General features: G+C 41.0%; 1 protein-coding gene across 1 annotated transcript in view; it reads left to right on the top strand.

The window, feature by feature from the left end:
• Window positions 1-1,155: 1,155 nt before the first annotated feature.
• The window catches only part of MTCL1 (microtubule crosslinking factor 1), a gene marked incomplete at its 3' end in the record, with an annotated part of 96,300 nt that continues 84,766 nt past the window's right edge, over window positions 1,156-12,689 (top strand). Inside the window, exons 1-2 of the mRNA XM_080611184.1 lie at window positions 1,156-1,368; window positions 2,878-3,036. Of these exons, the coding sequence (XP_080467310.1) occupies window positions 1,171-1,368; window positions 2,878-3,036 (357 nt within the window). The 5' untranslated portion in view covers window positions 1,156-1,170. The remainder of the gene's footprint in view (window positions 1,369-2,877; window positions 3,037-12,689) is intronic.

Raw genomic sequence — 12,689 nt, 5'->3', positions numbered from 1 at the left:
TGCCTTCTCCATCCAATACAAGTGTGAAATATTCTCCAGCCATCCTTGGTATTTCAAGTGTCATTTACATATCTAAAGTGACGTGAAGGTGCAGCTAGCCCTGGTGCAAGTTCTCCTGTAAACTTATTCAAACAATGTTTTGCACAGAAAATTTGGTTTTTATAATGTCAAATGCAATTTTGAAGAAAACAATTTAAAAATTAATAGTTAATTTCAAATATTCTTGTCCTGTCTCTTGATTTCTTTTTTTCCCCCAACTTAGTTCAAAGTTAGTAGAGTCATAGTTTTTGTGTCATGCAGTAGTTTAATGGCTTGTACCTTTGGGCTTGGAAGACCTTTATAAGAGTTTTAGCTTTGGAACTTCAGTCGTGCACAGATTAAACAAATGGGAGTGATAGAGCTTATCCTCTTCAGCCGTAAATCTTTAAATCTGACTTTAGAGAGCATGTGCTGCTCATGGCATGATGTAAAACTGGGGCAGTTCATGATGCCCAGAAAAGAATGACCAGGTTATTCCCAGGGGCACAGGTTTTATTTTGTCCCGGTGGTCCTGTTATTGAAATGTGTGTGCATACAACAGAATCCCAGTTTCTCCCACACCCAGCCCATCTGTCACTAAGCATGTTCATGGTGCTAGGCTCGGATGGGACAGTATTTTCATTTGGAGCAGTTCGGTATTTGGTGTAAAGATTCGTTCAAGTTTTAAAAGGACAATTTTGTTTTCAGGAAGTGCTGGTTATTAAAAGGGACATAACACAGAGATGCTGATGTAGCTGGTTAAATAGGTTTACTGTAGTCTAAATAATATGCATTTCATATGTATATAAATAATATGCAAATTCAGATATGCATGTTTAATTAGAGATAGTAAAATGAAGGTGTCACCAGTTTCAGGAGACAGATAAGCATATGTTCTGTTTTTAAATATTAAAGCAATTGTAAGAAATACAAGAAATATTCATTAATTTAGTTCAGCGTAATTAGTCAATGTTGGGATAAAACTTCTGTGCCTGTGACTTCTGGAGCTGCATGTTTCAATCTGTATCACTTCATTAATATGGTATCCTAGCAAGCATGTTTCCTATTTTGCTCCCATGGGTGAGATTTAGAGGTATGATAGAGCACTGTTTTGACTTCCCACAGGATGAGCTGGATGAACTTCGGGCTGAAATGGAAGAAATGCGTGATAGCTATTTAGAAGAAGATGTTTACCAGCTGCAGGAGCTCCGCCGAGAGCTGGACCGGGCAAACAAGAATTGCCGCATTCTGCAATATCGTCTCAGGAAAGCAGAACAGAAAAGCTTGAAAGTTGCACAAACAGGCCATGTGGATGGAGAGCTCATTAGGAGCCTGGAACAAGATTTAAAGGTGGGTGAGAGATGCATATTCATACTGAAAGAGAACAGACCAGAATGTGGCTCCCTGCAATGGAAGGGAGGTGACACATGAAACAGGCAATAGTTCTCCCAGTGTCGGGACCAATTTCCTTCTTGCAGGGTAGAGAACAAATATTCAGCTTCAGATCCTAAAAAAATGTGTTAGTGAGTAAAAACAATGTGCTTAGATTCAGAATGAAAGAAATGCTGTCAAGTTACATTTGTGCATTTGAAAGATTAAAAGGGTCTTGTTTCATTAGTTTCACGGAAAACCTTAGCTTTGCAAAACTGTAGAAACCAAACCTCATATGCTTTTCCCAATTCATGTTCTTTCCTTCCTTTTCACTTCTTGCTTAGGCGAAATAACTGGAAAGTAAATGTAGTCAAAGTTGCATTTCTTAGTGCCTCTTAACAGGAACAGACTGTTACAATACTTTAGCAATGCAGATAGAGAATCAAAATGCTTTTCACATAAAACCACAAAATCCTGTAAAAAAAGTTCAGAAAACTGAAACAGTTTTTATGTTTTTTCAGAAATGTTTCCATCAAGGCTAAGCTTTGCATAGGCACGATGCTTATCTGGCTTTACTCATCTTTCTTAATATTGCTATCCTGTAGCTCTCTTGAAAATATCTTCTGTAGGGAGGGACTGCTTACCACTAGAATTATTAAACATTTTGTACTTAAAAATGCAAAACATGAAACCTTTGAAACTGGAATGATTGGTTCCCAGCAATGGAAATAAGAATGACATACCAAGTCATCAAACATTTCAAAGTGTCAGAACTAGTTTTCTCTTTTATGATAGAAAACAATGATAACCTTATAATAATAGAAATGATACATTATTCAGTAAAAATCTTGTACATAGATTCGAATAAAAGAGATATTGAGGTTTTTTAGTTTGTTTGGTTTGGTTTTGCTGACTTCTTGTAATTCAGTAATTCATCATTTTGCTTGATGAATCACCTTTCCAAATGTTTTTTGAGTAAATATTTATTCTTGTTAGGCTGGACTCAGAAAACCTAAGCTAGCATATATTTCTATGCTTTCATATCACTCTTGGCCAGCTGTGGCTGCAGCTAGAGCAGCAAATTTGGGTGGATGAGACTGCTGCATGCGTGCGGCTTTGATCGATGGCCTCTCAACTTTACAGCACAATTCCTTGTCTTTTGTTTTATTGACATGATATGCTAGGACTTTGATGGGAAGGCTTGGTATCTGCTTGTTTCCTCCCACTGTTCATGACATTGCCTTAGCATAATGTGGAGAGGGAGCTGGAGACGGGTAATCAAATATGTTTTCATTTCAAATTTCTGTATTAGAAATGAATATCCATTTTGGTACTTGGAAGGCTTGGAGCCTGTCATCAACAGTCTCATAATTGAATTAAAAATCTCTCAGCTGTCTAGGGCTGTAATATGCTTCTTACTGTAGGAGACATACTGTAGCTGTTGCCCCTCATGGATCCTCTTTCATGTGTTTGTGCTCTTCTGACCAGGTAGCCAAAGATGTCTCCGTCAGACTGCACCATGAGCTGGAGAGTGTGGAGGAGAAACGTGTTAAAGCAGAAGATGAAAATGAAATCCTTCGGCAGCAAATTATTGAGGTGGAGGTATCCAAGCAGACACTGCAAAATGAGCTAGACAAGTTAAAAGAGGTAAGCAGTAGTCAGGGAAGCCATGCAGATTAGTGTTGTGGGAAATTTGACGCACAGGCATCTTAGACTAATTCTTAAATGAAATGCTTGCTGATATGCTTATACAGTTGCCAAGGTCTCCTTTGCTATTTGTCCCAAGTGGGTTGGTAATTTAGAAGCAATAGAGAGGTGCATGAACAATGCTGGGGCTTTTGTTCAGGGCTTCTCACAGGGCTTCTGTCCCATTTTAAACTGTCTTGTTAAAGCCTCTTTTCCTACTGGAGTAAAACTGTCTTTCATTTGACTTCAGCTATGTCTGACTCTCGTTTACACAAACTGGGACTTCTACCTATTTGAGAGTCAAATGAGATGTTCATGACTTGTCTCTGAGAGATGGTTCAGATAGGCAAGCTGTTGTTTTGGCTAGTGCTTTTCAATGGTGACAGTGGGGGCCATCAACATGAGCTAGGCAGCAGGAATGTGGTCTGTAATGTATAAATAACATTGCCCTTCAGCCACAGAAATGCTCTCTGTTGAGAAAAGAGATCATTTCAATTGGAGCTGACATACAGTCATACTGAGTGAAGTGATGATCCTTGGAAGCAAGTGAGTTGAGAAGCAGGGATCACTAAAGGAAGCCAAATACTAATGGTGGCTCTTTACCAGAGCCCGTATCCCAGTCTGTAGTGGTATTTCTGTTCTTTTAATAGTATAGCAGATTGGCAGCTCACAGCTTTTGCTCTGTTTTAAACCAGGTTGTGATAGAGCATTTAAACATAATGAGGTAAGGCATTTATCCTCTGAGCTCTGGTCAGATTTAGAGAGGTGGTGCAACTGTGTGTTATTTTAATCTTTCAAACGTTGCTTGTAAGTCAACTGGAACAGTGCCTGACTCAGTTTTATATGGACAACCCCTATTTAATTTCTCTCTGTGTTTGGGTTATGAGTTCAGCATAAGAGTTTTGAAGCATTTGTACCTAACAGGACAGATCATCAGCCTGTGTAAATATCAGTGTTTCTTAGATATTACTTAGGAGCCTGACAAAAAAGTAAAGTCTGCATGATGTTTTACTATTCTTATTTCTCAATGCTGTGCTTAATGGACATGATACCATGTTACAGGGTGTGCAGTCTAAATTCCATACAAAAATACTGTGTCATCAACAGTATCCAGTATATTGCTTGCTGATTAATACCCAGGTCCGCTAGATACTGCTTAATAGTCTTTAAGATTAAGCAGTTTGAGGAACTAAATTGTGGGTGAACAGTGTGAAAGAAACTGGTCTAGCAGTGCCAGAGTCCCAAGCTAGCTCTAAACATGCTGAATTTACCCTGCTTCTTAGATTGCTTCAGCCTAGCAGGACAGGGAAGCCCAACTGTCTCTGCTGCATTACATGTCAAAGTGAATGTACCCTTACTTTGGAAGTAGACTTTGCCCTGTAAGAGCAGAGGCTGGACAGGAGCTAGCGTAAAGGGGAGATGACAGGTAGAATGACGGTATGTGTTCATGCTGATCTGGAGGCATAGCAGGGCATAAGATAGTAGTAGTAGAGATAGTCTGGTTTTTCATAGCATGAATGGTGATTTCTCTGGGAGTCAGAATTTCAGGAGGTCACAGTAGGTGAGAAGACTGAGGTTTGGATCCTCAGTAGGTCACACGAGGACAGATGAGCCAAAAGGTGGAGAAACACAGTCATATGAGTGCCAGATAAGTATGTGTTTGTAATGTTGTTGACATTGTTGGGGAAAAAAAAATCTTGCCTCAAGATGTATTCAAGTAACTACCAAAAGCAATGCCTCTTTAGGAACATTTAATGTGTACAAAGCCTGAAAGGAATGTACTATAGATATGTCAGTGGGAAAACTAATGCTTTATATACCTGGAGAAAGTGGCCCAAAGGCCACGTAGCTTCTTCCCAATCCATCCTGTCTATGCATCTTGTCTATCTGAAGGCTGACACTTAAAAGAAGTGTCTTTCCTATCCAGCCCTGGAGCATTGCCTGAGACTCAGTTAGACAGTATTCAGTCTGTGATATAGCCCACTGTCACCAGAGCTCATTTTCTGTAATCATAGAATTATCATAGAATGGTTTGGGTTGGAAGAGACCTTAAAGTTCATCTAGTTGCAACCCCCATTGCCAGGCCAGGGACACCTTTCACTAGACCAGGTTGCTCAAAGCCCTGTCTGTCTAACCTGGCCTTGAACACTGCCAGTGTTCAGTGGGGTAGCCACAACTTCTCTGGGCAACCTGTGCCAGTGCCTCACCACCCTCACAATCATAGAATCATAGAATAGTTAGGGTTGAAAAGGACCTTAAGATCATCTAGTTCCAACCCCCCTGCCATGGGCAGGGACACCCCACACTAAACCATGTCACCCAAGGCCTCATCCAACCTGGCCCTGAACACCGCCAAGGATGGAGCATTCACAACCTCCCTGAGCAACCCATTCCAGTGCCTCACCACCCTCTCAGTAAAGAATTTCTTCCTTAGATCCAATCTAAACTGCCCCTGTTTAAGTTTTAACCCGTTACCCCTTGTCCTGTCACTACAGTCCCTGATGAATAGCCCCTCCCCAATTTCTTCCTAATATCTAATCTAAATCTACTCTCTTTCGATTTAAAGCCATTACCCCTTGTCCTGTCCGTACATGCCCTTGTGAAAAGTCCCTCTCCAGCTTTCTTATAGGCCCCCTTCAGATACTGGAAGGCTGCTGTAAGGTCTCTCTGGAGCCTTCTCTTCTCCAGGCTGAACAAGCCCAGCTCTCTCAGCCTGTGTTCATAGCAGAGGTGCTCCAGCCCTCTAGGCATCTTTGTAGTCTCCTCTGGACTTGCTCCAACAGGTCCGCGTCCCTCTTGTTGGGGTCCTCAGAGCTGGACTCAGTGCTCCAGGGGAGGTCTTGTGAGAGCAAAGTAGATGGGGAGAATCACCTCCCTTGTCCTGCTGGTCACACTCCTTTTGATGCAGCCCAGCATATGGTTGGCTTTCTGGGCTGCAAGCTCACACTACCAGCTCATGTGCTTCTAACCAAGCAGCACCTCCAAGTCCTTCTCTGCGCTGTTCTCAACACATTCTCTGCCCAGCCTGTATTTGTGCTTGGGATTGCCCCAACCTAGGTGCAGGGTCTTGCACTTGGCCTATCCTTGAGTGTTCTCAGTTCTTTCTTGTATCATCATCTGGTCAACAAAAAGATTTTCTCACATCTGCGTTCATGTTCATTGCTTCATTCAATGCTAACTTCTGCTTCATCCTGTCATACAATTCCGTCGGGTCCAGTTTCTCACTACAGTGGATGGCATATATGTTGGTAATGTATTTTGCATGATGAAATATCTTTAGGAATTGTACACATCTCTGAAAGCACTCTTTCTTTAGAGCCACCTTGGTTTTGTATCAGAATCTTTTGAGGAATTTCTAATGTTTATGCTGTTTAGTGCTGTTATATATCCTTTCACCCCAGTACTTGTTTTGATCTCTGATACTTTCACCAGGGTTTTTTTGTGTGTGTGTGTGAAGTACGTACAGGTTGCTCTGTCTAAATAAAATTCTTATTGCCTTATAAAAAGCCTTGCAGTTTTAACTGGGAAATTAATTTTCACCTGCTCCTAACCATGTAATTTCCAGTTGCTGTGTTAAGTACATATGAGATAGGCTTCCTTCTTGTGCCACTAAATAACACTTCTTAGTGTATCACAGCTTTGCAAATAAAAGAAGCAAAGTTACAACAGAGGAAGGATGACAAGAAGTCACCTGCCATGTCCTTCACAGTGCTCTTATCTCCTACTGCTGTCCCGTAGATAATGCACTTTATTCCCCAGTCCCAGATGCTTTTGAATTCCCATTTGATTACATGCTTTCCGAAGCTTTTGCACTATCAAAACCACATCTAGACTCTTGTTCTGGTATCTGCCAGTTACTCCCCATCATTAAAATATTCTGGTTTTCAGACGTTTCAATAAGGAGCTCTCAGATCATCAGTGAGTCACTGCCAGGTTTTTAGGACAATGCCACCTCTTTCCTTTTTTTTTCTTCCCTTTATTCATAAGCATGCTCCATCCCTCTAGCCTTTTGCAGTATGTCCTATAGATGTGTTTTGAGCTAAGATACAACTGGTAAGGATTCTTAACCAATACTTGTGGATTTTATCCAATTCTGATGTCTTCCAGTCAGACACTGTTCCTCTGATGTCTTCATCAACACTCTGGCATTCACTTTGCTTAATCATGCCACTCTACTTCCTTTTTCTTAAAGTCCTCTTACGTGAAAGGTAATACAGTGCTTTCCTTTCCCATAATGTTTCCTATTTTGGGTTTTTTTTCTTCACATCTTGTTTACCACTGTGTAGGTTCATCAGTCTGCTACTTTTGGCTGAAATACTTCCACTAATTCTTTTGAAGCTACTTCTTTCACAAGGTAATAATGTTTTCTGTCTGAATACTTTTTAACCTTACTGGCTGTACCAAGTTTTTCTGTTTCAGTCTTCTCTAACTGCTGCAGCAGTGTAGTTCATTGGGTTTGGGTTTGGTTATTTTCCCCCACAATTCTATTCACCTGCTTTTTCAGACTCCCTTTTTCAACTCTTCCTTTTTTTTTTTTTTTTTCTGTGAACTTTTCAGCTGGTTTTGAGCTTCCCTCTGATGCTTTTTTTGTGGCATTCTCCGTCAAAGCTTCAGAGTTTTCCTACCACTGTGAACACTTCTTTGTAGCATATCCTTGCAAAACTGGGATGTTTCTTAGAACTGTCCCTTCTAGGAATTTGCTAGGATTTTCTGTGACTTACAAAAGCTGTTTTTCCCTTATAGCTTTAGAAGCAAAGGCAATGTACCCTCACTGATTCAATAAGTACACATATCACTGCCAAGGCTTGCTTGCTTTTTTGTCTGGTAGTCTAGGTTATTAACATCTCCACTTGAGTCAATAGGAGAGAAAAAAATTGTTCCATCACTAACAGGTTACCTCAGTAACATCCCTGCAATTTTCCTCTTCTTAATATCCTAATTTAAGTAATGAAAAATACTGATGTGTATTAAGAATTTAACGTGGTCAGCCAGCAAGCATTCAGGAAACTCTTTCCAAAGCTTCATTTCTTTGCACCAATGCAAACCCCTTACCAATTCTCTCCTTAGCAACACAGATCTACAAAACAGATCTTTCCTTGACTAAAGCAAGTAGACAAAGGCTTGACAAAAGCAAGTAGATTTTCTTTGAGATCTGAACATCTTCCACTCTAGCCCATACCAAACAGCACTTCCTTGGAGACACCAGGGCATCTTTAAGGAACATCTTCCCTATATTTTCTTAGCAAAGAAAATTTACAACTAGATGATCTATCTTGAGTGTATGTTTAAACCATGAAATAATGCTTGGCAAGTGTTGGGTACCTTTATGCGTAGTGATCATTAATTCCCCTGCAGTTAATACCTCTCAGCGTAATTCTCTCTCTAATAACTTTTTACCTGGACGAGACTAAACCATTTTTGCTACTTACTGTAGCAGTATGCTGAGATAGCATGTGACCCTCTCCTCTTCCCCATGGGGAGAATGAGTGAGTCCATTGCATGTTTGCAGCCTGGGTTTGGTGGTGCGAGCCAGGGAAGAGGAAGAGGCATGGCCATGGCAGTGCTGACACTGCCTGGGAAGGGTGGTCCTGCTGGGCTGAACAAAGAGAGGGGAGGAATAGGGAGCAGAGGACAGGGTTACCAGCTGCCAAAAGATTTGATGTGGATGCTATGAAATGGTTTAGTAAGAAGTGAATGAGAATTGTGTGACTGGGAAGAAAGAGGCATTTATTGCTTGTGGGACAGCCATACCGAGTAGGTGACAGTCTCTATTGCTGCTGAACCTCCCCCATGACGCTGATGTTTTCTTGGCCAGCTCCTAACTAGTTGAAATAATTTGTGCTTTGAATTCTCCTCATTATTGGGAAAGCTAGAGGCACGAGTGCTGTTCTCTAGGCATGTTCATCTGGAAATCATTTCCAGTTGATGGAGGACCATGGCTGCAACTTCTGTTCATTGGTGTTTTTACAGAAAGGCAGAGGCAAAATGGAAAGGCAAGAAATACTGTTTCCGTTCATTTCTGCATGACAAGACAGAAATTCAAGTCCACTGGCTGTTAGTAATGTCTCTAGCACATCTCCTTAGGACGCAGACTGAGATGAAAAACAGTACATACTGTAAATGGGCTTTCCCATGTTACCTGTGGGCTTTTTAGGGCAGTGCCTTCTCTCAAGGATCTTTCATTCGAGGTTTACTTGCTAATGGGGATGCTGTCATGCCTGAGCTTCCTCTCTCCTCCTCTTCTACAGCTCCTGATTTTTGAGGCACAGTTCAAGAACTGCTGTTTTAACAGTCAAAGTAATTTTTCTGTTAAAATATCTGTTCCTTTTAACAGAGTAAAAAGATGCATTCGGATGCTGATAAAAATAATAGAAATGTGCGAGATGAGATCTTTCAGGCATATTATTTAGAGGCAAATTTCGTTCTGAAGTGCATATATACTACTACACTTAACATCACTAGAGGTAGAGAGCATTTTGGTGATAGAAGAATTTAACTCTATAAACATAATAAAGCAAAAAGAAATTTGGAGGCTATTTCTTAGGGCTGAGCATGACAGTCTGAACATTTTACGTAGGGCATAATCATGTAGCATGTGTAAAGTGTGATTATTCCAATCTGAAGTCACTTTTCCCTCTTTTCTCTTTGATATAAAGATATGGTGCACAGTAATACACAAATGGCAAGGAAATTATTCTTGGTGAAAACACACTTGTTTGTAGAAAGTATTACCCATGTTTCCATTAACTAGGACTTCATACATGCTTGTTAGGGTAGCACATAATGTTCTTTTGGGTGAAGTGGGGCTATACTGTGAAAAATCTGATTTTTGTAATATATGACTTTTCGTAGTTATCAATGACTTTAAATGATGGGAATTCGCTGAAAACACTTGTAAGCTGTAGATTCAAATAGCATTAAAAGGGCTAAGCAAGATCACCATGTTGACTCCGTAACCCTGCTTAGAAGCTACTGCTTGTGACAGTTATAAGTAATGAAGTCTCGTGCAATAATCATCACTAAAACCATTAACTGCATGAAAATTTTACCACAGCACCTTTTTGTCTTCAGTATCTTTTTTTCATAGTGATAAATAATGAATTGGTACCTAAACCGCAGTGAATGATTTATACTCATTATGGCATTTCAGGAGCTGTACAGATAGTGCAATGGTCTGCACAGTGTTAGTACAGACAGGATGGAGGGAAGAAGTGGGAATAGATCTCACTCGGCTCAAAATGTATAGCAGCTAAGAAGCAAACTCAGTAATATAATTACTTTTCTTCTCCAAGGAATTTTATTATGTCTTATAATGCACTGTCCATGTTTCTTTTTAGAAATTTAAACCATAGATTTAAACACACTTCCCTGAAATTTTCAAAGTGCTTTGTGCCAGTCTCGTATGCTTGTAAATGCTCCCCCCCCACCCCAAACAGTATCTGCGTCTAAATTTATGACTTACAAAATGAATTTTCACCAGGCTCCAGCTAGTCTTTACTCTCTAGATATTTGCTATTTGTCCGCACCAGCAATCATCTGACACTGCTTCCAAATCCTATTATAATGCTGGAAGTGGGGGGTTTTGAGAGACAGTAATGACTCTGCTGATCAGATCCAGAGTTTTATTTCATGCTGTTCTGTCATTTAGTCTGAATGCAGCCTCTCAGCCCAGATGTGGGCTTCCTCTAACTCACTTGCTCTCAAACACTTTGGTGGGTCTCAAGTGGCTTTTGCATATGGAGAAATTACTTTTAAGTGATGGCATTTTCATGAGGAACAATGACCTACCATAGCTGCATGGCTGTCCAAGTGCTGGTTAGGTATAAGGAAACCTTCTTTCTGTAGGAACTGAAATGCCCCACTTCTCATGTGTTTTTCTTAATATACAGCAAAAGTCTTCCAGTAACTAAAAGACTGCTACTCTTTTAATAACAGAGACTGGCATGGAGATAACCTCCACAAAGCTCAAATTGTGTATCGGTCTCCCCATCCTCCACCCAGCTACCAAAAATAATTCTGCTGTCTGTCACGTGGGCTTCAGCAGTGACAGTGCAAACAAACTGTAACCTCTGTGACATCTGTGCAAAACTTCCATGGGAAAAAGATGGGCTTATTTTTTACTTTTTTATTTTTCCTTCCCTTAATCTATGCACAGCATTATTAAAGGTTTTCTTTAGCAAGCCCTTGTGAAAAATTGGTAACAAATCCTTCAGGTGCTGTTTTGGGAGGAAAGATTAGGGCATGCTTTCCATATTCTAAATCATGATTCAACTGGGGCATAAGTCCTCAATGGAGTCAGTACACTTTGCTTTGCTTGCCAAGGTGTGGGCAAGACTTTGTTCCAGAACAAAGAAGTTTCCGCAGCGTGCTGCTGTTCTGTGAACAGAAGCAGGGATTTAAAGCTGGAATATCCACAGCTGAACGTACACGGAAGTTAATTTGCAATGTCCCTCATCTTTCTGCTCTTTGGTGAAATTCAGATCAGCCACCATCTGGCAACTGCTCACACAAAAAGTGTCATACGGTGCTTGGGGTGGAGATAGGTACCCAGGGCGTGATGGTTTCAGAGATGTTCCATGCCCTGCCCACCCTGCTCTCCTCCCAGGGCTCAGAGGAGCCAGCACAGATCATAAGTGAATCTGGCCTTGAGCATACCAGGGAGCTCCAGCTAAAGAAGAAAGGGTACATAAACCTCTAAAAAAGGAAGCTGGCATTGCCAGCAAGCTCAGTGCCACCACTCTTGCGAGGCACAGCTTTCCTGCTGCCCTTTGGCTGGCTCACAGTGAGCAAGTGCCAACTGTTTTCATCTCACATTGCTGGTAATTTCATCCCAGAATCTGGAGCTCTGGGTAGCGGAATGGAAAAGAGGAAGAGACAGTCTGTCAGGGTGAGAAGAGGAGCTTTGTGGATGCATGGTTTTTACCAGATTTCCCAAATTGCCTGTGTTTTTTGTTGTTGGTGATGCTGTGGGTAGGAATATGTGTCGCATAAGAGTGTTGGCAACCATGGGACAGCACTGTCCAGAAATGCTTAGGCAGGTGATAAAAAAGTCAGAGCTATTGATTTTTGTCCTTATTTTAAAGGGTTAATTAATTATTTCTCTTCTCAGATTAATTATTTACACGTGCTTCTCTAGCTCTGTTTTTAAGAGGACCATGTAACTTATTGCACAGATAAGTTATGAATTATTAACACTGCACTACTCAAGCTGTCAAAGAATGAATGAAGAAGGAAGATCTGATGGTCTTGGTAAGTTCAGCATTGCCCCATGCTCCAGCGCTGGGTTTTCCCCTGCCCTGTCCCTGGCATTGTGGCTCTGCCACCCAAAGCCTTACTGGCTGTCAGGCAGCCCAGCTTGGCAGTGTGTCACATGTCCTCTGGATCCGCCAAGTAGTTTCTCTATTCCCCTGGAATGGAAAAATGGAGTTGGTCCATGCAAGTAAGTCAAGAAAAGGATTTAAGCGGTAAAGAGGTAGAATTGAGCATTTGTGAGTCTTCAAGCAACCTCAATTCAGCACATTTTGCACTTTTCTGTAAATAACCTGTTTCCTTTATGCCACAGATGAGGACACTTTCACCCATCTTGGTCTTTTTGCAAACCCAATTCATGCCAG

Source organism: Psittacula echo (assembly GCF_963264785.1).
Source record: "Psittacula echo genome assembly, chromosome: 2".
In the NCBI taxonomy this organism is placed as follows: domain Eukaryota; kingdom Metazoa; phylum Chordata; class Aves; order Psittaciformes; family Psittacidae; genus Psittacula; species Psittacula echo.
Note: the sequence above shows the minus strand (reverse complement) of the source record. Positions and strands in the feature narration are given on the sequence as shown.